Source organism: Gouania willdenowi, chromosome 1 (assembly GCF_900634775.1).
Source record: "Gouania willdenowi chromosome 1, fGouWil2.1, whole genome shotgun sequence".
NCBI lineage: Eukaryota > Metazoa > Chordata > Actinopteri > Blenniiformes > Gobiesocidae > Gouania > Gouania willdenowi.
Genome location: NC_041044.1, coordinates 19379341 through 19406910, shown reverse-complemented (window position 1 = coordinate 19406910; position 27570 = coordinate 19379341). Strand labels below are relative to the sequence as shown.

General features: G+C 38.6%; 1 protein-coding gene across 8 annotated transcripts in view; it reads right to left on the bottom strand.

The window, feature by feature from the left end:
- Positions 1–1494: 1494 nt before the first annotated feature.
- The window catches only part of lrba (LPS-responsive vesicle trafficking, beach and anchor containing), a 222265-nt gene continuing 196189 nt past the window's right edge, over positions 1495–27570 (bottom strand). For 4 of the 8 annotated variants that reach the window (XM_028469572.1, XM_028444348.1, XM_028443505.1 and 1 more), the window contains 9 exons: positions 25639–25728; positions 20693–20870; positions 19214–19279; positions 17515–17670; positions 16077–16244; positions 11175–11276; positions 9865–10061; positions 1811–1962; positions 1495–1739 (listed from right to left, as the gene is read on the bottom strand). In XM_028469572.1, coding sequence (XP_028325373.1) covers positions 1649–1739; positions 1811–1962; positions 9865–10061; positions 11175–11276; positions 16077–16244; positions 17515–17670; positions 19214–19279; positions 20693–20870; positions 25639–25728 — 1200 coding nt within the window. In that variant the 3' untranslated portion in view covers positions 1495–1648. The remainder of the gene's footprint in view (positions 1740–1810; positions 1963–9864; positions 10062–11174; positions 11277–16076; positions 16245–17514; positions 17671–19213; positions 19280–20692; positions 20871–25638; positions 25729–27570) is intronic. The other 4 variants (XM_028445918.1, XM_028446752.1, XM_028433844.1 and 1 more) reach the window with 1 other exon arrangement.

Sequence of the window (27570 nt, the reverse complement as noted above, 5' to 3'; positions counted from 1 at the left end):
CAATTTCAATCAAGTAACGGTACTTCTACTTGAGTAGTTTATATCAGTACTCTTTACACCAATGGTTGTTAGCACACGTTAATGCACGTGTGTCAAACTCAAAGCCCAGGGGTCAAATCTGGCCTTTTACAGGAAACAATTCAGTAAAAATGATGTAGATATCTCTGCCCCTCCAAATACACAAATTCAATAAAACTCAACAATATTTGCAATCTGTGATTTAAAAGAACTGTTAAATTCTTTCAAAATCCTGCAATTTTCCTTAAACCATTCCAGAAAATTTCCCGAAATTAGATACAAATTTTAACAAAAAAATATGCAATTTAAAGTGAAAACGGGTTGATATGTGACTGGATATTGTTAATATATTCATTATTTACATGGAAGTGCAAACTAGGGAACATTAATGTTGACACTGCTTGTTGTCCCACCCAAAGTCTGCGGCCCACTTGAGATCAAAGTACTCTGATTACTTTGACATCTCTGCTGCATCAGTAGAGCCAACGTTCAACACTAGATGGAGCCATTCCTCACACAGATTAAAAAGGACACCTTCAGGTTATAAAATCTCTTTATTGTCAGAATTCAGCACACAACACACTCCAAAGTGACTGCAAAAACCCCTGTTTCTAAGATAAGAGAAGGTCCTGAATGACTGAAGATTTCCAAACCATGCTGAAGCACAAACTTAAAAGATCAAAGGAATGTTAACTGAAGATCAAAGACAGAGGTGGACGCTTCATTCACAGAGGAATAGTAACATGTTTTCTACCATGTCTGTCACATTCGGCTCATTGGATGATTGATCAAAGAATATCCTGCAGTGTTTCCCTCTGATCTTTGCATGAAACATCAAATGACTTTGTCTTGACCTTTGAGGGGCTACACAGAGAAATGCCTCATCACTTTTTCAGTCATTGGGGGGAAAAAAAAACACACATGCGATTCCTTTACAGAAAGCTGGGATTTTAAATGTTTTTTAACTGATATGTGCAGATGTGAGCCATGCACAGAGAGGAATAAGTACAGGATGAGTAGAACACTCAAACATGGAGAAACATATTAACATTAAAACATTTTTTTTAAGACAATAGAAATGTAGATTCCCTCAATAAACTTCATCTTACGTTACGGTTTTCTATCATTCATTCAATTTAAACATTTCTGATCCATCTGCAGTGATGTCGAAACAAAAAAAACAAAACAAAAAAACTTTCAGGTGAGAGTGAACTCAATAATTACCCCCCCCCTCCCCCCACACACACACACACCCCTACAGAGGAAATAAATCACACACCCTAAAGCGCACAAATATTTGGATTAAGTCAAGAGAAAACTTCACACTAACTCTTCAAATGTCTCTGGAGAGCATGAAAATAGAGTTTTGGAGCTAAAAATAGATCTGATTTGAACCGTAGTTAGCTAGCATAGCCCCGCCCCCAAAAGACTGATAGGAAATATCTTCTATCTGATCTACAAAATATAGCAATGCCCTTTTTAAAAATAGTTTGATTCTCTCACAATAGCAGGACGCACGTTTTCTTCTTCTCTCACTGACTTACATTCAGGACATCAGGGTTTTATAAAGGGAGCAGTGGCTTTGATGAGAGCGCCCCCCTCTGGTCAGTCACATGGCTGCTGGTCCAGCTCAGTACCTGGTCTGGTACTCATGGTGCCAGCGGTTAAAGTCGTTGTAGAAAAGGACGATGCTACCAGACGTCATGCCGGTGATGATGCACCTGAGGTCATAAAAAGAGGTCAAACTACTGCCTTCAGCACACACTGAACCATCAACCATGATCTCTGGTACCTTTGGTCATGTGACATGGCCATAGAGCGGATGCCTGCGTCACATCCCGGGTAGGTGAACAGCTGTTTGAGGTTATAGACCTGCCACACAGAGACCACGCCTCCATCACCGCCCGTCATCAGGTACTGACCATCACGACTGAGGAGCATGGCCTACAGACACAGACAGACAGAATATTTGAGACATGGGGAACAGGTGGTGCTCAGCTTAATTTTTTTCACCAAAAACACACAAAATAATACAAAAATGCACTAAACTGTGCACACGATACACAAAATGACAACAAAATTATGTAAAATTACTTAAAAATGTACATAAAATGACAACAAAAATGTACATAAATGACTACAAATACACAGCAATAAGACACAATAAGAGAAAAATATATAATTATGAAAACAAAAATACACAAAATAACTGAAAAACACATAAAACAACAGAAACACATATACACAAAAACACAGTATGACAACAAAAACGTACACAATACAAAACTTCAGTGATACACAATATGACAACAAAATACACAGAATGAGTCAAAAACACACAAAAAAGACAACAAAAACAAACAAGAAAATCTGAAATCAACCACAAACAGATAAAATATGCAAAAACACACAAAACGAGATCGAAAATACACAGAATGTCAAAAAAATATTAAAAAAATAACAAAAAAAACCACAAAATGACAGAAAAATGTACTCAACAATAATAATAAATATGTTAGTCTGGAGATTATATGTGCAAAGTCTGGTGCAGATGGAGCTTCAACACCAGGAGGAGTTTAAAAAAGTAGGTTTCTGATGTGTAGTGACTTACAAAGAGAAATATGCTGTGGGAGAGGGCGTGGCCTATGTCAGAAGATGCAACTCTATTTAGGGAATACGTAGATATAAAATCTTATGAAGATATGATTTCATTTGTGAAAGTTAGAGGTCAAAATGCGTCAAATTCCGTGCAAATCTTATCAAATCTGTTGCTTGATGTTTCTCTGTTCATAGCACCCACTATTATCCAATTTGCGCCAAATTTGGCACCGAGTCTCTGGTTGACCTGTGACACAAGTTAATAAATTTGCACATATTTTGAGCAAACAAAACTCTTTACACAACTTTTGATCAGGCAAATGTGGAGATTGTATGTGCAAAGTTTGGTGCAGATAGAGTTTAAACATTAGGAGGAGTTTGAAAAAGTAGGTTTTTGATGTGTAGTGATTAACAAAGAGAAATATGTCGTGGGAGTGGCCTATGCCAGAAGATGCGACTCTATTTAGGGAACACGTAGATATAAAGTTTATGAAGACGAGATTTAAAATATAAACATGTTTGCAACCATTATAGCGCCACCTGGTGGCCCACTTTTTGGTATGAGTTGTCTGTGTGCTATATATACCCTGTAAATTTCACAGCCCTCAACATAATATTTGAGCTGGAATAAATGTTTGTTGTTTATGTTGTAATAAGCCACGCCCACTTTGACCAATTGCAATTAACTTCAAGATATGGCCTCAGGAGCAGCCCAAGGTCATACCCACCAAATCTGGCAAAAATCGGTCTCGCCATTAAAGATGTATTTGCAGCGCCCCCTAGTGACCTACATTATTCAAATTTGGCGCATACCCTCACAGTCACATGCCAACCAAGGATCTCAGGTTTGGTGTTGTTAGTATTTATTTTGACCGAGATATGCAACAGTTCGTGTTTTAAAAGCTAGCTAGAAAAATGTACTCGTTAATAATTTGCGCATATTTTGAGCTAGCAAAATTATTTGCTGAACTTTAGATCAAGTCCAACTGAAGACTCTACGTGACAAGTTTCACGCTGATTGGACAAAACCCCAAAGAGTAGTTTGAAAAAGTAGGTTTTCCGGTTTTCGTGATTTTGTACCAACAAAGCTATAAGCAGAAATGGGCGTGGTCTAGCCAAGCTGAGTCAGTGCTATTCAGGAAATCTGTGGATATGAAGTTTTTGCATGTGCGACATACGGTGTGGGAGTTATAGGCCAAAACGTGTTGACCTTGGTTATAGCGCCACCTGCTGGCGGACATGTGAGTTTTTGCGTCCAAGGTAAGCTGGGGGGTTTGAACCGTCCCTGCAAAGGGCACCGCCCTCCCTTTGCACGGTTTAGCCTGCAGCACCACTTTTACCAACGGAACAATAAAAGGAAACTATAATCGGAACAATTACAATAGGGTTCCTAGCACCGCTGGTCCTAGGAACCGCAAATGCTCACATACGCGGTTCCCTGGCCCCACAGGCTTGGCCCCCTATAAATATGCCAAATGACTCAACAAAAACACACAGAAACCCTTTGTTCTTTCCTGCGTTAATGTTCAGATTGGTTTTTATTCCAAATGCTGACATGAATGTTGATAATGTGGCCCTCGGATCAATCGGTCACGTCTGTGGCCCTCGCTGTAATAAAAGTGGGCCGTCTCAGCGTTAGAGTAATCACAGATGTGGGTGTTTGTTGTCAACAATCAGCTGTTAACAGCTTAACAAGACAAACACAGAGCAACAAAGCTCTTTAAGCTGCAGCAGCGTCTGCTAACGTGGGACCAATTGGAGCAAAGCTCATAAGTTGTGGATCTGACAAGAGTTCCTCGCTCAGTGCAGGGAACCTTTGGGACTTTGTGTACACTCAGACCAAAGATGGCTCCCCACAGTGAAGCGGAGAGATTTACTCGTCTCATCTGCTTTTCCTACTGTTGCAGCTGAGCGGCTCCTCGGGGACCTGATGCACACAAAGCAATGGAGTCAATTATGAGTGAGCTCTGGACCCAGAGCATCAATCAGCCCACAGACAAACTGCTGAAATGACGAGGCACGGTCCAAGTTGTTAAGGCGCAGAGTGACACTAATTTAGAGCTTCTGTGGTTTTACAACCCCAACGTCTTTGAGCTGCGACCCAGAAGAAGACTGTTCCGTCAGTGGAGGCATGTGTGCTGCATCAGACTCACATTACAGCAGCGCTAGCAGACACAAGCTAAGGCTTTATTGGGAAACAGGCAGTGGCAGTAGCTAGCACTCAAGCTAGCATGTGAAAGCATTCACACTGTAGCTAAGGGACAAAAAAAATCATTATGTATTGCTAACGACTGAACATGTTGACATTTTATCTCACGTTTGTGTATCACTGGTAAATAACCGTTTAAAGCTCAGCACAACAACAAGTACACTTTAATCACGTCCACTTAAAAGTAACAATTAGCTGTTAGCTCTGTTAGTTATACTTTGTAGGGCCTTTGTTTTTTGTGCCCCACCTCTTTAAATGTCTAAAGATAAAGTGTTTATTGTCATGTGCACAGTAAGGAAACATGTTTATCTTTACGATGACATTTTTACTTTGCTGTCCACACTGGATATCACAAAGGACCCCTCACCCTAACCCAAAAGATTAAAAACAAAGAAACGTATAATGCTGATAATAATTGAAAAAGTAATTAAAATATATGTATGTACATACAGTAACTGTAGATCTCTAAAGTGTAATTGTGCAGTGGGAGTATGAATGGAGCTGAAGGTGAATCGTGTTCACTTCTATCAGATTGAGGATATCATTTGCTGTGTATTACTAGACACTTGTCTTTCATTTTCTTCCACGCAAAATAGTTATTTGATGTTATGGATGTGATTATTTATGTAGACAGAGCTGGTTGCTATGCGTGGTTTGTCCCAGTCAAGATGGCGTCCATTTTTGGACCATTCCACGGCACAAATGTCAAACGTGTCCCATCACCCTGTGGTTAGTGCTTTGTTAGCTCAATGAATGCTCTCAATAACTACTATAACTACTTACAAACAAACATTCAAATATGCTCCCCTGTGTGGAAATAGTTGCATTAAAAAGCTCAAATCAAGCACACAAAACTGGTAGCATGGCTAATAAAACAGTTTTGGTTACCTCGATAATATAGATGTTATACATCTGCTAACGGCTACAGTTCCTCCTCCTTCGGCTTTAGTCTCCACCCATTTCTGTAGAACAATTCTGTATCTTTTGTAGTTCAGCGGCTCAGACGTGTACAACAGCTAAATGCTAACATCCAGGCTTTTTCTGTGTATCTGTTTGTTTGTTTGGTTGAAGACTGCTTTAATGCTGGCGAACGGAGAGGACCACTTGATATGTTCAAAGTTTTTTCTTTGCTTTTTGTTTGTTTTCATCCAGGTGGCTTTTTTTAGTCCTTTTGATAGTAAGTAAAACATGCTGAGCATAAACCCTAAAGCACTTCAGCTGCCTCTGAAAATATGATATTGTAACGGGAGCAGACGTGGGTTGTTTAAAATGGTTTATTAGTGCGAGTTTAACAACCTCCATGACCTTAGTGAAGCTCAGCGGGAGGTGAGAGAGTCACAGCGATGTCAGCAAAGTAGGAACATCACATCTCCACCGTTTGCCACCGGGCGGTGAAACAAGATGGCCGACGGCTCTGCGGGGGCTAAGATGGCGGCTCGGGCTCGGATGGCCGGAAAAATAAGTGAGTTCAGCAGAAACACGTGCACTTTTGATGCCCGTGTTGCTTGAACAGTGGGTGAAAGTCTGAGGCCAGGGGGAAGGTTTAAAAATGAATTTATGGAGCTGTTAATCCTGCTGTTACATGAAGGCAGTCAGGAGAAGAACCCGTGGTAACACAGCCTGAGTTATACCGCTACTTAAAACAATGTAATCCATTCAGTATGTCTACTGTCACCCGATTCTGCTATTAGTCCGGGATGCCGACTGTTAGCCTGTCATCTAACCTCTGACTCTAGACCTCTATAAATTCACAGCGCGTACGCTCGCCCTCGTCCTCTCTCTCTCTCTCTCTCTCGCACTGAGGACAGACGCTTATTTATCCTGGAGTCCTACTGTGTGGAGCCTCTGAAGGCCCACAAGATTGATTCTGTATGTACAGGAGAGCTCTAAATACTGCTGGACCTTCACAAAGGAGGGGAGCTTTGGGCTCTGCTAGCTTTGCTCTGAGATGTTAGGATTTTCCTAATGTCATCTGACACCAGCAGAATTTACAGCAGCGGAGGAAAGCTGACAGCAGCCTGACGTTCCCAGGTTTCATCTTTGGATAGAACTCTGGGAAACATGGAGAATCTCTGACTGTGAGGATTCTCAGACATCCAGGTCGTGGGATATATCCGACACTAACTGGACTTCTCTTGAGTTTTCCATTAAGTTGATTCGCCTCGATCCAATTGCCATATTTTACTCTCTTTGATGAACCATGTACAATTAGCTACATATTCATTAGATCACAAGTGTCAAACCCAAGGCCCAGGGGCCAAATCAGGCCGTTTAAATCTTTCAATTCGGCCCGCAGGAGAAAGTAGAAATGACAGCGAAAGCATGACTCATTGTGTAAATCACTAGCTAATTCAGTTGTAAATATCTCAAACTGAGTTTCCACTACAGATTTACACTAAATAAAAGCGATATTTCTAAATGTCAACAAAGTATATTTGCGCTTTGAACGTGTTTCCATTGAAAGTTACTTTGGGCAGGAGAAATCTCATCCCGTGAGACTTTCTGCAGGAAGTCAAACCTTGTTATAACACACTGCATTCCTTAATTGCTTCACGTCTAATGTGGCAGTAAGAATTTGAAAGTATAATGCTAAGAAATGTCCCGGTCTACATGTACCGTGCCATGTTTTATCTGAGAGAAGTGGTCATGTGACCAGGTACCTAACATTCTGTGATGTGTATTTGTGATTAAAGTGTTTCCATGGTGCTTTTGCAATACATGTCAATACTGAAACGTCTGAAAATCCTCCTCATAAAAGCGATATTTAAGTGTTTTTTTCCAAAATTCAGGTGTTTCACCAGTTTTTTTTGCGCTATTTAGATTTTGAGCATTTCCAGAAGTAATAAAAAGGCAACTTTTGTAGCTCCAAATACACAAATTTAATGTAACTGCACAATACTTTTTACAGGGCTCAGTTTTCCCATGCCTATGTCACATGATGGAAGTTGTTTTTAATCTGAAATTGTTATAATTACTGTACATTTTTCAAAAATACTACTGTATTATACGAGGAAGTGCAAATAGGGCATGTGAAGGATAAAATTGCTCATCTTACCACCTATAATCTGTGGCTCACTTGAGATTAAACTGGTCTGTATTTGATCCCTGAACTACAATGAGTTTGACACCCCTGCATTAGATCCTAGGTTCCCAAAGTGGGAACAGGGTGTACGTGAATAAAAATTAATAACAGCTTGACAACATTGTAAACTAGAATATAAGTAAACTAGCAGTCAGGAGCCTCCATTCACTGCCATAAATGACACATTGGCCGGTGTAAATATGACAAGAGCAACATAGCTTTGTGCTAGCCAAATATATATATATACATATATGCTACCACAAAGTTGTGTGAAAGTGGATTTTAAGGTTTGACAAACAATACATAAACTTTGAGTGGAGAAAGATTAAATAATTCATCCGAACATTGCAGAGTTCTGTGCATCCTCTTAACCTCACGCTTCTCATTCAAGTTGTAGTGAGTCGTGCTTTACAGTTTCAGGGTGATGAATATGATGTATAACTGCTATATGTTCAATCAACAAATGTTTGGTAGATTTCTTTTTCAAAAAAAAAAAAAAAAAAAGATTGTTTCTCACTGAAAATGCCAGTAGGCTAATTATTTAAATATATCTAGTGATGATTCTGAATAAAATGTTAAATTGTATATTTTTCAGGCTACAGAATAGGTAAAATTCAGGGACACATTTTCAAAGGTGAAAGTAACAGATTACAAGTACTCACATCACTGTAATTGAGTTTCTTTTATGGGTACTTCTAAATCAGTCATTTTACTTAAGTAAAGTCATTTGTTACATTTCTACACTCAACTGTTACTGAGTCAATTATTTTGTTTTGTTTTAAAATGATCAACGAACATTGTGGAACTACAAAAAATGAAATAATCAGAATAAACATAATGCACCTCTCTAAAACAGCATTCAATGGAGGTTATTTGATCAGTTTTAGAGTTTATAAATGTTGCTATACGTAGAGCCTGAAAATATTTTTATTATTTTGAGTTGAATTCATTGGTTTCATTTTATTTAAAAAAACATTATTATTTTTTTACTAATAAAATTTATTTAGATTATTTTATACAGATGCCTTTGTGGAAAATAAATTAAGTTCAAATTGTGCAAGATTTGGTCTCTTCCTTTTTGAGTTTATACATGAGATGTTTACTGTATGCAAGGGAACCGTGGTAACCGTGGTGAAAGTAACTTTTACTTTGAGTACTATTTAATTGAGCTACTTTTATGTATTTTATGTGTGACTTACATGTAACTGAGTATAATTTCTATCAAGTAACAGCACTTCTACTTGAGTAGGATATATCAGTACTCTTTACACCTCTGCAAATCTCACTGTAAGGCTACATTGCATATGACATTCCATTATTATGTGTTTTAAGTGTGCAGTAGTAGGGGGTACATGGGTTCAGGTTCAATGTCTGAAGGGGTACGGGACTGTGAGAAGTTTGGGAACCCCTGCATTAGATCAAAGACACAGAAAAGTTCTGAGAAATGTTGAGTGATGCCCCCATACCCAGTAGGCATATGTGCAGTGTAGAATGGCAGCGGGTTGGTTAGCTGGTAGGGAGCAGACACATGGGTGCAGTCTTTAATTAGAACCAGGCGTCACTAGCCTTACATTTCCCAGGCCAAACTGGAAACACCGGGTTAGGAAACCAAAGGCAGTATCCACTATCTTCTGTCACTCAGGCCACAAGGGAGGAAATGGAGGGGGAAATGGAGGTGGGGGTGAGGGGGTGTCGCCCTGCAGGCTACTCTGGAATGTTCTCAACCACAACCAGCCACGCAATTTGACCTGACAACAGAGCAGCGGATCAAAAGCAGCGTTTCCTCTGGTGTGCGTGAGCGAACAACGAAGAAAGATGTGAAGTCACAGTTTTGCCCCACGGCAGCACAGCGACCTTTCCCCAAACCAAGGTCAAAGAGTGAACCCACACCTTCAATCAGAGGGCGGGGCCTTCTGCACTGACGTGATGCAGACAAATGTGCATGTGTTGGGCTCACCTTGATGCTGTCCTCCATTTCCATGTGTCCCAGCAGTTTGCCATTGACCGTGAACAGACAGAAGTGTCCTTTGTCGTAGTAGATCAGACAGTGGCCCTCAGTGGACGACTGGATCAGACGAGGACGCAGACAGTGCTCAGGGCCCTCTAGGGTACGCAGTAGGTCCCCATTCATGGAATGGATCAGACACGGGCCCTCTGCACACACACAGGGAGAGAGACGCCAAATATTTATTAGTAATAAGTATTAAATAATTCATTTGGGCAGTTTTTTTTAAACTTATTAGCTTTGGTGACTCCCACACAGAGGCGTAAAGAGAAGTAGAAGTACTGGTATTGATTGAAGTACAATACATAAAATACTACAGTACAGTAAAAAGTAGCTCAATTAAATAGTACTCAATCTAAAAGTTACTAGTTACTTTCCACCTCCATGTTTATTTTTGGTATTAAATCTTTCCACGTTCCCTTGCCTACAGTAAACATCTCATGTTGAGATGAAATCTTGCACAATTGGAACTTCATTTATTTTCCACAAAAGCATCTGTATAAAATAAAAGATTTGACACAATATTACAATTCCTTTAAAAAAAAAAAAAATAACACCAATGAACTCAATTCAAAATAATTTTAAAAATTCCCAGGTTCTAAGTATAGCTACATTTATGAACTCTAACGCATTCAGTGCTGTTTTGGTGCCGTGCATTACGTTTAATCCGATTGGTCGGCTATGATGTGATGCATTTAATAATTGTCTGGTCATTTCATTTTGTGTAGTTTCACAATGTCCGTTGATCATTTTAAAACAAAAAAAATAATAGTTTACTCAGTAACGGTTGGGTGTAGATATGTAACAAATTACTTATTTTAAAACGTAATTAAGTACAAGTAAAATTACTGATTTAGAAATATACTCAAAAAGGTACAAGTACCCATAAAAGCAACTCATGTACAGTAACGTGATTACCATTACTGTCACCTCTGCTCCCAAAGACCCAAACGAATCGGTCGACAATGTCTTATTTTAATTAAATAAAATTAAATAAAATATTTTACAATTCTGCAATACACAACTTTATATAAAGTAAAAAAAGAAATAAATATAAAGGTATTTTTTGCGAACACACCAGATTGAGCAGTATCATATTTATGAGAATAGTTGTGACGTAAAGTCATTGTTTCTCTCTTATGAACACACATTTAATGATGTAAAGCACATTTAATTGTATTTTATATATGAAAAGCACTATATAAATAAAGTTTGATTTGATATGAGTGTGTACACAATAAAAGCTGCCCACGTGTTCTCACCTTTGCATCCACTGATGACCAGGCCCAACTCCGCACACACACTGGCACAGGTCACCTCACAGTCGTGGCCGGTCAGGATGGCCCTTGGTGTGGTGTACGCTGCTGACACAAACACACACTCATGGTTTACAGCAAGTAACACACACCTAAAATCAACACAACAACTTATTTTACTATTTGAAACGTCTTCTCTTGTTTTAGGTTCTTGACTTTAGGTGAATATTTAACTCTTTTAGTCACTTTTAGTCATTTCTATTGTGTGTAGTGCAGGGTTGGGGTCAATTATAATTGAAATTGTATAATTGATCATTAATTACACTTTTGGTGTAATTATAATTGTAATTTTAAGAATCTGTTGCCGTCATAATCGGAACTAAACTGTAATTGTGTTTAGATAATTGACTTGTAATTGTAATTGCCATGAAAATTCTATATCAACTGTCAATTATAATTTAACGCTAAACTGGGGAACCATGTTACAGTTCTATGTACAGTTCTACACATATGTAGTTAACAATTATTAAAATATGTTTCATATCAAGTTTTCCCACATTTTACTATTTAAAAAAACAATAAATCTACTGACAGAAAAAAAAAGGCTCAGACATCCACAACAAAAATATTAAAACCTATATATATATTTTCATTGATTAGGAAGCCTAACAAAATAACCAATAGATAGGAAAGAAATTAAATGATAGATATTTGTGTTTAGTGTATTTTACAGCTGATTTAGAACCTGTTATCATAAGAGATGCTAATAGAAAGCTAACACAAGAGGAAGGTTCACTTTTATTAGGTTATTTATTTCAGGCTCAGTAATTGTAATTCATTGTAATGGAACTTTAGTAATTGAGAACGTAATTGTAATCGAGTTTGAGGATTTAAAAAAAACGTCATTTAATTGTAATTGGAAAAAATGATGGTAACTGTAATCGTAACTGTATGGGTAATTGGAAATGTAATTATAACTGAACAATGTAATTGACCCCAACCCAGGTGAGGAGCACTGCAGCTTCATTTTATTGTGTCATATTTTAGTTTATGGGAAATCTGGAGAATATAATGCCCTGCAAACATAATCCACCTACAGAGTTACCTTAACCTTGCATTCTAAAAAGATAGGTTTAAATCTAACTGGTATAAACTTTATTATCAGACTGGTGTCCTGCACACACACATTACTCTTCTCACTCTATTTCTTTCTAACACTTGTCACAAAAAGAGCCTTTGGTGTGTTTAGGGCGCTTTCCCCCCTGTCTGCCTTCACTGGATCCAGATGTTTCTTTGTTAGACAGTGGAAAAAAAAAAAAAAAAAAAAAAGAGCCAAAGGGAGCGTCAGTAAGTTATATATGAAGTTTGTGTGATTTTGTTTGGGGTAAAGCTGTCAGGGCGAGCGACAAAACAATATCTGCTGTTTCTTCTCCATCTGTCTCTCCTCTGTCTGAGACACACACACACACACGCACACGCAAGCACAAAGAAACACACGCACACACAAAAACAAATGCCAAGAATATAATACTTAACATTAACAGCTCATAGTAATTTAAAAAGTATATCATTTAATGCACATGATAACACATTGAACCCTTGCTGTTTTGCAATTTTTCACCTTTATTCCAGTAAATCTGACGCTTGCGCGCGTGTGTGTGTGTTATATATTGTTAAACTACTAACGCTACAGGATGACATTGGTTTTAATAGTCCATTTAGGATTTTGCAAACGACTGGGTTTAAATTGTAAATGTTTAAATCTGTCACAATTTCACAAAACGCTTGCTTTTCATCTGACTTTTCAAAACTGAAAAGCTGAGTTAGACGAGCCCAGCAGTCAAAACAATCCCGTTTCTCTTTGGAGTTTAGCATCAGGGAGCCTCCACATGACTAAAAGCAAACATATGACATAAGGCCGCTCAGGCATGATGCTGGATTTTGCTCAGTCAAGATCGATAAAGCCGATAAAGGGACGGATCAGCTAACGTTTCAAACTCCTGCGCGCTGTTTGGTTTCAATTAGGAGCTCGTCTGATTACAATCTCATACTTGAATATGACTTAAATGGGACGATGTGGAGGGTATCGACTATCTGTGTGTGTGTGTGTGTGTGTGTGTGTGTTGTTTAGTTTCACATTCATATGTGATCACTATATGCCACATATTAGGAAGAGTTAAATGTTACTGCATATGGTATTTATTACAGCGCTCAAAGACAATCACACTGTTTTTTTATTGTATAATGTATGAAAATGGAAGAAAAAAAAACACAAAAAATTGGAAGTGACAAATGAAGGCATGAATAAATCAGTTTAAACTAGTGTGATTTGACCCTCTGTTTGTGTACACTGCTGACAAAGAATGACATTATTTAGTTAAAAGGAACATCTGCAAGTGGAGACAATGTGCAGCTTAGAATAGTTTGTGTTGCTTCGTCAACACAATAAAAATGTGCTGTTTTTGGTGCGTTTGACTGCATTTGTATTTAATAGCATAGACAGCATTGTATGAGGGGAAATAAATTGTGACTTTAGTATTGTATTAGATTGTTTTTGACAAAACATGTGACCAGAAACAAGGCCAGATAGATGCAAAGTCTGTTTGTATGTAAAAAGAAAGACTAACTCTTAGTAAACACACACATTGACTGCAAAAAAAAAATACAGTAAATACACAAAACTTACTGATGATAAACAAAAGCCAAACAAAAATACATAAAATTACTTCATGAACACACAAGACCACTATGAATAAATAACAGGAAGATATGCTAAAAGTCAATAAAAAAAAAACAACCAAAACATGTAAAATGACTTTAAAAACACACAAATGAACCAAAACATGCAAAAAATAAACAAACCAAAAACACAAATACACACAAATACACAAAATTACTCCATAAACAAATGTAAACAAACATGAAAAGATGACTACAAATAAATAGCTGGAAGATATGCTTACCGACAACAGAAAAACAAACAAAACACACAAAATGAGCAAAAAGTGAACAAAATCAAAACAAAAACACACACAAAAAAAAGAAAAAAGTTAATTATCAAAGAACCTTAAGAGGGAAATTAATTGTGTTGTTATTTTTCAGAAAACACTAAGAACTATAATAAAAAAAAATAAATAAAACTGTATGTGTGTGTGTTCAGTGATGTTAGTGAGGGTAGAAAAAGCTGATTAGGTATTTTCAAGTTCAACAAACACATTCGTATTAAAAACCCAGGCTCTGTGGTTCCTGTATGTGAGCAGCAGATGGCAGTAGCGCCTGTGAAATCTTCATCAACCAAACTCAGGTCATTTCTTCCATGTTCCAAACAGCTCCTCCTATACAACTGAGCTGTGTGCGTGTGTGTAAGGAAACATGATGCATGCATGAGACTGACAATTAGTGTCACAGGGGGAAGTTGTTTTATCAGTGTTTATAAAGAAAATAAAGAAAATGTGTGTGTGTGTGTGTGTGTGTAGCAGAGCCTCCTGTGGTCTGGAGCAATGGAGCATCACATTGTGGTGGTGAGGGGTTGGGGTGACGTCTGCTTTGTCTGCTGCTCTAGCTTTGGCGAGGTTACTGCACTCAGACGTCTGAGGTTAACCCGACACACACACAATCACAAACAACAGCAGGAAACATGTAGCCCAGCGGTTCCCAATGTTTTATGTCCCGTATAACCCTTTTACATTTTGGTCAAATCATATTGTACCCCCTCTTCATATCATAAATACCCTCTCCATAATTTCATATGCTTTTTCGTTTGTGTAACAGCGGGCTCTCCTAAACCCATAACAGTGTCTCAAACATTGGTTCCCTAAGGCTTAATTTACAACTTTGGAATTTAAAGTGGAATACATTTTTATATTAAGTAAACACGGTCTTGTTTGTTAAATGTAGCTAATTATTGTCTCCTATTGTCAGAAGTGTGTAAGAATGGCTTCTACAGCACTGTTTCAATATATTACAAAAAAAATAGTATTTTATCAAGCAATACTGGTGAATTAGTCCAAAAAATAGCCTAAAAAGGAACATCTCTTAATTATTTTTACATTAATTGTTAAATCCCCCCTGTAATGTGCTCCTGTACCCCTGTTTGGGAACCATTGATGTAGGCTACATGTTAATATGATAAATGCTGGTGAATTGCATTATAATTCCGTGTGCGTGCGTGCTTTGTTAAGTGTTGGAATCTATATAACCTTAGAAATAAAACAAGTATGTTTTTCTTTAGGCATTTGTAAATAGATCAAAAACCCGCTAAAATAAAAATCTTATTGTGAAACTTTCCCATGTGACTGTGTAAGAGCAGCTAGAGGATCCTAAATGTTCTGTTCTCCATCAAAAACCAGTGTGGCTTGTTAACCAAATCATAATTTGTCATAAATTTCATCCCATGGCCATAGATCACTTGCCAACATGTAGGCCATTCTAAGCTGACCAAATTAGCGCCAAGGAGGCTAAAGGACTGAGCTATATGAGCATGATGCTTTGATCATGGCTAATGCCATATGTTATGGTAACGTAGGAGAGGCCCATGACATTTTTCACTTTTATCGACTGGTATGACCCTGTGGCCCTCAGATGGTGGTGAACTTTCATGTGCTGGCCGACGACCCCCAACGTGACGTTTAACGTCTCTAAGTGGCCCTCACTTTCACTCACATTAAAGACAGATTCTCACACACACACGCACGCACACATTCTCCAACACATTAACAAAAGCTGTTCATGGTGTGACAGTGCAATGAAATCCAATCTGTGTGCGAGGGGCCGGGCTTGGTCAGATGAAACTAGTTGTTACTTTACACAGGGAGGCTGTAAATCACACAGTCACAACTGTCTGGTAGAGGGAGCACTCAGAGAATATCCGTGTGTGTGTGTGTGTGTGTGTACACTGACTGCACTCACTGCCTGGGCTTTCTCCGATGCTGCTGTTCTTTCCGTTCCAGTACCACAGCAGCAGGGTGGCATCCCTGGAGCCAGACAGGATGTAGCAGTCTCCTCCGATGTAGGACTCAGAGCGAGCCATGCACGTCACCACGTCACGATGCCCGAACACGATCTGAGTCAGTTTGCCTACAAATACACAAGCATGTCACGAAAATTCATCAAAAGAGAAATGATGTCTTTTTCAACACATTTTATCCCTTCGATAACACAAACAGAATATTCAATCACCGTCAGCTGCTGAATTCTTTCGACCTACTCGTCATCGCAGAATTGCACAGAAATATTTTCCTCACCCGTGTGTGTTAGTGCAGTGTGACGTGTGTACTGTGTATATGTAAAGACGCTAATTACTGTCAGATTTTCAGACCACAGCTCCACTGTCTATCCATCTAAAAGTCATTACACTCGACATACTGTGACCTCTGCAGTCAAACAGTGGATAGACTGCTGCACACGGCATTTCTGTCAAGAAAAAAAAAAATGACAGGATAATTAAGTTGTATTGCTTGTAAAAGGCGAGGATTATTATAAAAGTGGGCGGGTCGTGAATAGAAAAATCACAGAAAGAGACACAACAGAGATGTTTGACTTGTTTTTCCATAGACTCTCGCCATGTGCATGAGTGTAAAACACACACACACTCTTTCCATCACACACACACGCCCTCTAATAATATGCAGAGAACGAGGGATTCCGCTTTGTGTGCGTGTACCAATCAAGTCTTGTAATTGATCAAATCCATGAGTTCCTGAACCCGGGGACTAGGCTGCCTCAGAGGCAGCTGTTGAAGGTGTGTCTGTGTTTGAGTGTATGTGTGTGTGTGTAAACCGCATTCACGTTCTAGTCGCCCACCTCTGTGGCACTCGCACAATAGAGCTATCTCTGAGCTCCTTCCCTCCCTCATCTATTGAAAACACGGAGGACACAGCCACTAGAAATTGAATTAGACTCAGTTGGATGGAGGAGGAGGAGGAGGAGGAGGATGGAGGAGTGCAGGGCTTTGAATGAGGCTGAGAGGAAAATGAAGCCTCAGACAGTTTCATTCAGGACCCCTGACCTCATGATATTTTTTGTGTGGTCGTGCAAACCAAAGCATCAGGTATACGTGGCTATAGGCACCTGATCAGTTTAACAGACCACTTTGTTGCTGCTATAAAAATACCAGGCAGTAAAGTCCTTTAATATACCAACAACATTCCCTAATATGTATAGAAAAGGAAGTTAGCACAAGATTTGAACTACAGTTTGCATTTGTTGTAAACAAAGCCCACTATGTTATATTCCATATTGACCAAAAAACTGTTTTTAAATAGTTTGACAGTAATAAAACAGGTTCATAACTCCTCCTGGTTATTATTCAACCTAACCAACACGGTGACAGTGAGAAAACCAGTACCTGTGTCAGTGGAGTAGACACGGAAGCTCTTGTCCCAGAAGCCACACAGGAGGATGAAGCGGTTGTCTGCCGTGATGATGAAATACTGCGAACTGATCTGAATGCTCTGATCCAGCAGGTCTGAGATCTGACGTCGATGGATGCCAACATTACTGGCTGGAGGGCAACGGAGAGAAAAGTTAAAAGCTTAAATCACTACAGAATGTAAAACTATTTTAAGCCTCGAGTGCAATACAAATGAACATGGGTGTCTCAAAGTTGAACGTGCTCGCTCTTTATCCCTCTTTATTATATTAGTAATAACATAGATATGGCACGCATTGTTTTTAAATGGTAGGGAATGAAGGAAAGAAGGAAAATGAAATAAATCAAAAGTCATGCTTTTTAAAAAAGAATCTGCCTATTGCAGAATAAACGTCTTCCGTAAATTGCTCAACACCTTAATATTACTCCAAATAGTCATTTCTAATGCAACCACTGTAGATATAAAAATAAAAAAAACACACAAATACATGGTAATTTCCCAACCTTGTTCGGGTCGTGACCCCATTTTGATATCACAAATGTGTTATAAGTGTGTGTTTTACAAATACAGAGTAGCCAGGATTAGTGCACAGTGACAAGTGTGTCGTCTCAGATATTTTTATACTGCATTTTACTTGAACTACATTTATATTTGAGAAAGTTTAAGTATAGGACAAGGTTATTTGATATCTATTGTTAAAAATTATTATTATTTTTTTTTTTTACAATTTTAATTCCAGGCAACCCTACTGTTGAAAAACACTGGTTTAACACAAACATACAGTATTCAGTCTCTTCTTTCTGCTCATGTGTTGGAATGATCTGTGTAAATAACAGAAACTAGAGCACTTGATAACAACCACCTCAAATCAGTTCTTAAAAAACATGCACTGAATGATAAGCTGCAATGCAGGGGTGCATTTTTTTTCCAAGTCTACCAACAGGGATGCAGTGAAGAAGGGGACCATATAGCAGTACGTGTGCAGATAAGAAGAAATATCTGAAATCAAGCCTGGTTATTTTCAGTCGTGGAGTGCTTGGAGGGAAAGAAGCTGGAAAACAGCGTGTTGAGCCTGAACGTGTCTGTGATAGTCAGAGTGAGATAGCAGGAGGCTGCAGGAAAGTGTGTGAGCTCTCCTTGCTCCGACTGCGTATCCATACATCACTGCAGCCCACTGCTCCTCTCCTGCTCATCAACAAGTCGTGAAGGATGAGAGGCACCCATATTGTCCTGACAGCCATCCGCCGTGCATTCTCAATCACACATTATTACCACATTCATATTCATTTCCATTGACACGCGTCCTTTCCCTCAGCTCAAATTAAACCAAAGAGGATGCAGAGAGGGAGGGAGTAGAGGGGACGGTGCGGAGGGTGAGAGAAGGGGGGGTTGATGATGAAATGCCGGCGTAGGCCACAGCTCATTGCATTCCAATTTGCATGCAAATGGTTGTGTGTGAGAGCAGGGCCTATATTATGACGAGTGAACTGAGAAACAACTCTAATCTACTGTCCAGGGACACGGCTCCACAGACCGCCATGCGTCACTGGGACGCCACCAGATTCATACACAAATCCACACAGAGAACTCATTTCATGCAAATATAATCACACACACACTATGTGAAGAGCCCACACGTGCAGATTCCCCAACAGTCGTAAAATGACAACCCACCTATCAGGGGGTCTATCTCCACAGGAAGCTGGTACTGCTGGTCCGTCACCGTGGAGCTGGGATGACCTGACAGAGAAGAAGATAGATTGGATTAACTTTGTAATTGGATGGCCTTGTGAAAAAGAGGATGGCTTTGACTTCATTATATTACAATGAAAACTATAACCATGAAGTCTCAGTGTGACCCAAGAGGTTGAAGACATCTTCTTGAAAGTAGACATTAGATATGTCACAATGTCAACCACAATACACTCTAGGATACTAACCCAACAAAGCTATAAGGGAAATTCACAATGTAATTAACAAAATCACATATGAGAAAAGTCACATTTCTCTAAAATGATATGAGAAATAAAATAAATAAATAAAATGTTATGCCTGGTTTTATTTAAATGTTATTTTTTTGGGGAAATTCTCTAAGCCTTGTATCAAACAACCCACTCAGACATTATTTTGGATTGGCTTAATGTCCTAACCTTTCACACAAACTACCCTACCTCAAATTTAACAAATGATTGTAAAATTGAGTTTTGATTATATTTGCTTTTGTCTAGTTTGGTTTTGTCATTGGTTTTTTAAGAGATTAACTGTTTTTTTGTCATCCTACCTTTGTATTTCATTTAATGTAGTTTTAGATTTAAAAAAAATGTTGTTGACAAAAAACAAAATGCATCACACACACGGTGATACAATCAGACTACTGAATATCACATTTATAGTAAACTAAACTCACGCTGATCATTTGAAAAAGCTTACTCTTCACGCAAAAAAATACAAGAGAAACAAACTATTGTATATTCCTTTGGACAAATTCATCTTTTCCAACTCCAAGTAGATTTTTATGTATTTATTATTTCATTTATTTGAGAGGGACATTGTAGATTAATGGACCTAACGATATGCAAATAAACAATATGTAAAACACAGTGCCATCTGTAGTCTCTGTGGTCTAATATTTTTCACTAGTTTTCATTATTGTTATTAGAATTTTTTCAATGACGTCTGCATGAATTAACTTGTCTTGATGCATCTTTATGCACTGAAATGGTAAAAACTATCCAATAAATATGTTGAATAAACAAGCAACTTCTAAACAATAATGAGTTGTGAACAGTGTTTTTTTCCACTTACTGACTGACTAATCTAACAAACAGGGTTACACATCACTGAAACCCATTTTTATGCTCATGAACTAAGAGACATCAGATTCAATGTTTGTTCAAAGGCAGGATGAACATTGGTTAGAAAGTGGCTGATGTATGAAGGTGGACGTGAGACCTAATGCTTGTTGCAACATGTGTCATCTTTAATAAAGATATTCAGTTGACAGAGTCGACTCCCTCCTAAATCGATGTCCATCTTGCGAAGATGAGATGAAAAAAATCAGACGCATGAATACGAAGGCAGCCCAAGAGTTTTCAACAAGGACGAACATGAATAGAAAAAACACGTGTGTGCAAATCAACAAGAGTATCTCACCTGTGAGGCCGTGCCACTTGTTGACAGAGAAGAGGCGGTTGGCGGTGACGGTGATGATGGCGGGCGACGTCAGACCTGGCTGCGTGTTGGCCGCGATGTGTGTCACGGGCGAGTTGGACGGGAACTTCAGCACCATGATGACGTCCTGCTGCATCTGCTCCGTGAACATCATTGGAGTCTGCAGGAGAAGATACTATTCAGGGTTCCCGGGGATGGAAAAGGAGATGAGAAGGAAAAAACAGCACGATATGGAGCAGCACACAGAACCAAATAAACAGATGAAGGAAACAGTGCCAGGAAGGAGAGGGAGAAACAGATACACAGAGAAAGTTAGGAATCTTAAGCAAGGATAGTGATAAGAAGCAACGGGCAGCATCACAGCAGTACAGCACAGAGGAGTGGGGTTACACTAAAAGACAGCAGATAAAGTAGGAAGATGAACTGAACCTTGTTGTCAGCCTAAAATATTACATCAAGTTGCTTATTTACTGACAAATGTTTTTAAATGGTTGCTCAAATTTAAGTCGCCAGTCCCAGACACCAAGAAACGTTAAGAACCCAACATGCATCAATAATAGCACAAATTATGGATAGGCTCAGAGCTTTTGGCAATGAGAAATGGGTATAACTGGATACATTTTTGAGGCATTTAATTTGGAGATTGGTAAAACAATAGGAATAAAAAAATATGAATAAAAAATATTCCAATCATGGATCTTGTGATCTTATGTATTACCAAATTATTTCATTTCATATATTTGGTTTTTTTTTTTTCGAGAAGGGACAAGAAAACAAAAATCAAAAGGAACAAAAAAAACATTTGTGTACAAGGAAACTCCATGAGAGAAAAACAATCAGATATGTTTAAAATAATATATACGAACCATGTACACTTATAACTGCAATAATATTTTTGCTCAGAAAAGGAGTGTGAAGAGAAAAGACTTATTTAATCCCACCGCCATTTTTAATCATATAATCTTCACCATGTATTTACTCCTCAAGAGCTTCATGATACCTTGATTTTATAAAGATTGAGGAATTGTCTCTGCCTTAAAGCGTTGGTTTTTTTTCATTCATTATTATTATTTTTTTCCACTTCTTTTTTCTCGTTTTCTACATTTGTCATCTTAGATTGAAATCACATGTAGCGGCGGTTTTCCCCCTAAAAATAGGCATGTTTTTCCTTTTTCTGCTTTGCACAATACATATGTAATAAATAAATGTAATTTTTCTTTAAAAAGGAACTAATTGTTTGGTATTATTAGGTGATAGCTCCTATTTCCTGTTTATCTAAAATTAGGCTTTATTCAGAGAAAAGTATATTTTATCTGATTAATCAATGGAATAATTCATAGAATTCTCGATTAGAAAAATATTCAATAGCTGCAGCTGTGTACCAAATAGAACAGCAGATATCCTAACCATCTCTTGGACAGATTCTGAAGCCATTTAAGGAGTCTTTGTACCAAGCAGCTCTAACAGACAATTCTTTCCTCCTTGCGTGTGAAGAGGGAAAACATCAGTGTTTAACATGGAGAACAGACCTGAGTGAATCCGGTGTGTCTGACAGCTAACCACAAGCACTGACACTATCATTACCACCAGGATGAGCAAATGCCGACATGCTGACAACGCTCGCATGCAAGCTGATGTAGAAAAAGTGGAGAGCCAGATGACAAAATAGAATAAAGTAGGAACATGGAGCTGCAGAGAAACACCTCTGATGTAAAGTCTTTAGTTAGTTAGATAAAAAAAAAAAAAAAAAAAATGAGCACATTTCATTGGATCTAAGTGTAACAGCAGGCTCAAAGCCATCGGTCGGAGGTTGTGCGTGTGAGTGTGGGTGGTGGTTCACAGCCAGCTGTCAGCGCCACAGGGACACCGCACTAATAGGGACTCATGGGGCTGTGGTCCATCACAAGCAGGCACACTGGCTGCCCCTTTTGGCCTATAAAGGGCTGTCACATCAGAAATGCTCACGGCTCCGCTCTCTGCAGATCTCCCGTGTGTTTCCAGCTCAGGTGGTAAACCTGGCTCAGACCCCAGGCTTCAGCATGAAGCCACGCTGTTCCCAAGAAAAGTTCCCTCTAAATGCACACGGACAGAAATGCTTATGCTCTCGGCTTTTCAGGCACACCTCGCTAATGATGAGAGAGGGGACGCTTTCAAAACCAGACTTGGTTTTCCCACAGTGGTGGATGGTGATAGAAGTAGAGGAAGGATTAGTGGGAAAAAGAAACTATTGCGCCAATGTTTGAGAAAGTCAGATAATCTATTGTTCAAGTTAATGTTGTTAGAGGAGGTCAGTTTATCTTGGAAATACCGGATTAAAATGGTGATTATGACAGTTTGTGCATTATTAGCATGTCACATTAACATTTAAACATTGAAAAGTTTCCCACCATTTTTACTCCGTGCTTCACAATGATGGGTTTGAAATGAATCAAAAAATATATGCTTTAGCCTTTGATCATATTCACATCCATATCATGTATAAATTAAATTGTAATCTTGTATTGTATCGTTGTGGTGCTTGTATTTGAATTCTGAATTAGAGCTAGAGATAAAAGGAGGCAAAAAACAAATACAGGTGGTCAAATCCAACCATTTCAAACATTCATTTAAAGAATAACTGAACCTCAGGGTTTTGGCTGACATGTCATGTCAACCCACTTTTTTCTGCTGAATACATATGCATTTGGGTATTAAGTAGTGCTGTTTATTAATCCTAGTCCCACTCTTCACATTTTAGTAACAGTGTTTAAATTCTACGTATTTAGTTGTAAAATGTCACAGTTACTGCCCTCTAAGGGTTGAACAGCGGCTATTACAAATGAATTTTGCTATTGGCTGAAATGGAATCTTTAAGATTCCCGTCATCAACTTTCACTGTTGACCCCGCCCCTCCTATAAAAGCTGAGAGGAGGGAGGGGGGTTTCCTCCAATCACAGCGCTCGGTGAGCACTGATTGACAGCCAATGAGGACGTCCACTGTGTTCCGTGTGTTTTTGACTCTGTGCTTCTATAAAGAGCAGATTCTGGGTCTAATCAGAGGGTTCATCAAGCTATGTGTGTATGTATAGACACATCATGCTATGAGTGTATTCCCGTCTGTCTTGCGTGTACACAGACGTGTGTGTCCGTCTTATCGCTATGTGCGTGAGAGCAGGGTTGTTTGCCCCTGAGTGGTGTCTGTAAGGCTGTGTGTGAGCTTCACGTTGTGATTGTGTGTGCCTGTAGTTGTAGTGACACATTTTAGCTTATGAACTCGCTATATGTGTGTGTGTGTGAACAGACACATCATTGTGTGTATTACCGTCTGTCTCTTCGAACAGCGATGTGGGCGGACAGAATGGGCGTGTCTTACTGCTACATCAGTCACGGCCATAATCAAGGCATCTTTTGAATTTCTCTCCTAGTGGCAGGTCAGCAGAAAGCAGGGGTTCAGTTACTATTTAAAAAATGCCTTGGTTATGGGCGGAGCTCCTGAAGCAGTTAAGACACGCCCAGTTTCTACTATAAAATCTCCAAACAACAATCTATGCTATGCTAACTAGCTACTTAGTCAATATTCACTATACCTCTCTATTCACAATTATATCAATCCAACCTTGCCACAGATTGCAGAGTCAATGCATGCTAGTTTTAAAGCAGAAGCAGGTCTAATAATGACACAAGAAGCCACCAAAAGTCACAAAGTATCATTCTCATCTAAAAGAAAAAATGTATTGTAATAGCTAGGTTTCAAACCTTAGAGCGCAGTCACTTTTACATTTTTGCAATAAAATATGCCAAGTTTAAATACTGACACTAAAATGTCAAGAGTTGGACAAGAATCCATCATACCAATTATATTTCATTTCAGCCAAAAGTTGCTCTTTAAAGCTCTAAACACATAAATCGTCTCCCCAAAGCGAAAAAAGCGGTGGCGTTCCCACGTTAATTTGGAGACTACTCATAGTTCCGTTGTTATTTCGTGTTTCTGTTGTTTGGGGAGTTTAGGAGGTCGGAAGCCGTGTCTGAAACCTATTTGCGTGGTTGGCTTAGCATCTTTTAAATGTTGCCGTCTTCGTGAGGTCTTGTTTGGGTCAGCGCTGGTCAACGACTAAAACCCAGCAATCACTTGGAAAGATCAAAAGCATTTTTTAGGATGTAGGTGTAGCTTTGTCGAAGTCAACATAGACAAAATGACTTCTCCAGAGTAAATATGTTGGTTTCACAACAAGGTGTAAACAAATGTGGAGATTCAAAATCCAAAAGGCAAGATTAAGATTTCTCAATAAACATCTAAACCAGCCTCTGTAAACCTGCAACCACATCATATGCACCATTGAATTTGGAACAGCAGGAAGTAAAGATAAAAGTACAAAGAAGAGGAGGAAATGCGAAACACGTTAGCAAAGCATGGTGGTGGTCATGGAATGGTGTGTGATTGTTTGGCTTGTAATGGTTCAATAATGCATAACTGGTGAGTTTAAGTGTTTTCTCCTAGGCGTTTCATGGTACAGCTGAACAATGAAGAATTTAGCAAAATCTCTTTGCCAAGTTAATCCCTGGATCTTCCTATTTATTCATGACTGAGCGCTTCATCAGTTAAACGTAATCAAACTGGAAAGAAGGTGTCCCCAGAACAAACTGGAGACAGCTGAAGTTGGCAGAGCATCAGCCAATGCTTCCATTCGGTGCCAAAAAAAAAGAAAAAAGAAAACAAAATAATAAAATGGATTAAAACTTTGTATTTTGATATGTTTGACTTCTTTCTTCTCAAAGAAGTGTGCATTTTTCCTTTATAATTCACTTGATTTGGATGTACTACATTTATGACAATTTGTATCGTCTCAATTCTTTCTCTTGTGGGTTGGCTATGCTGAAAATATCTGGTGCTCCTGATATATTTAGAGACCTGGTTGCATTATAAGTATCTAAAAACAAGTACCACTCACCACTTGCATGGCTGAGCTTCGGGGTGTGTGTGGCTCAATGAGCAACTGGCAAGGCGTTTGTCCAAAACTCCTGATTTGCGACTCCACAGCCTAAAATAAAAAGTGCAAAAATAAAAAGCAGTTAAATCATCTAGCATAAATCAATAACCTATTCTGATCAGTTTTAACAATGTTTAATTCATTTCAGTATTCAGAATGTTCATTTATCATGACAAGGGAAAGAAAACAATGAGTGAAAACCACATAAACCCATTAAGAAAGGCCTTTAATCAGACACCTTGAGCATACAAACATACTTTTTAACTGTTTGGCCGGCACACACACACACATATATGTTAACAAGCTAATACGGATTTATCTGCCACCCCAGCACAAAGTCAGAAAAGGGCTGAGGCAGGCGGGGCTGTGGGCTTGGTGAGGTGGTGTTAATGAAGAGGTATAGGACCATAAATGTCAGAGTAGACGCCGGCTGAGCAGCCTCTGGACATCATCACCAAGCTCACTGTCAGACCAACCAGCACAGGGTGGAGCACGCCCACAGCCGGGCACAGATGGGTGAGGCAGGAACAAAAACCTTTGCTAAAGATAGTTTTCAACATTAAACATCACCTTCAAAGTAACCATTTCATTTTGGTTATTATTGCTGCTTTTTTTTTTTAATTCAATGCTCCTTTAACTGAAAGCAGCACAAATTAATAACACTTGTTTTCCCATATTAAAAAAGGTGATTTAGCAAAGGTAAAGTGATAATGGACTTGATTAAGAAAAGCAACCCATAAAAACAAATGAATGTCATGTATTGTTTCACAGTGGCAACAAAAAACAACTTCTTAAAGCTGCTATTCTGAATACATTTTTATTAGATGTAAATGGTTGAAATGGCCAATTGCCATTATTTTTCATCTCCACCATAAATACTCCATTTGTTAACATTTTTGTGCAATGCATTGTGGGATTTGGAGTCATGAAGACAGATAAATTCAAGTGTTTTCACTTGATTATAATAAAGTGCTAATACTTTATTTTAATATCAAGGAGAATACCGGGAACAAACTAGAACAAAAATAGTTTGAAGTGAATCACTGTCCTCCTTTTCTGACAAAAAACACAAGAAATTATGGTAAGAATTAAAAAAAACCACTTCTATGCATCCCACAATGCAATGTGTGAAAATGTCAACAAACTGAGTTTTTACGTTAGAGATAACAACTAAATTTCAAGTGGCAATTTCTACCCTTTTCCCTTTTTGTTCGATTCAATGATCTATGATCCATAAACTATTATTTGATCTAATAAGGGAATTACTGTGGGGAGCAGCTTTAAATACTACAAATTGAGCTCCACAAGCTACTTTTAAGAGCAATAAAATTGTCTGTTTACGTTCAAGCATAAAAATAAGTATGACAACCCTTTGGAAAACCAAATTACAATAAAATACAGTGAAATGGACTTAATACCATCAGACAGAACATTGAGATGGTTTAGGAAAAAGGACAGAGAAACTGTGATGGGTTGTATGGGAGTGACGGCTTGTGTGTGTAAGCTCAGAGGGTTAAGCCTGACTAGCCGCAGCCCAGGCATGAGCTCATGTTTAAGGCGTGTGTTTAGTATTTCCATGAAAAAGAAGAAATTAGTCCACTTGTAGACATTGTCTGAGACTAACCAGAGACCAGGAGCAACTGTCAAAATGAAAGGTTTCATCAGCCTGGCCAGGGCAAAGGATTAAGTTTTAAAAGCTCAAAATGATAAATACATTTATTTGAAATTATGACTATTTATGTCAGTGCAAAACCACAACAAGGAAACCAACAGATCATGTTTCCCAACTGGATCTTTAACTTTACAGCCTAGAAAAATAAACCAGTGAAAGTCAATATTTAGATTCTTGGTCCTTTTTTAAACCGTTTTGTGCAAAATATAAAGATTACATTC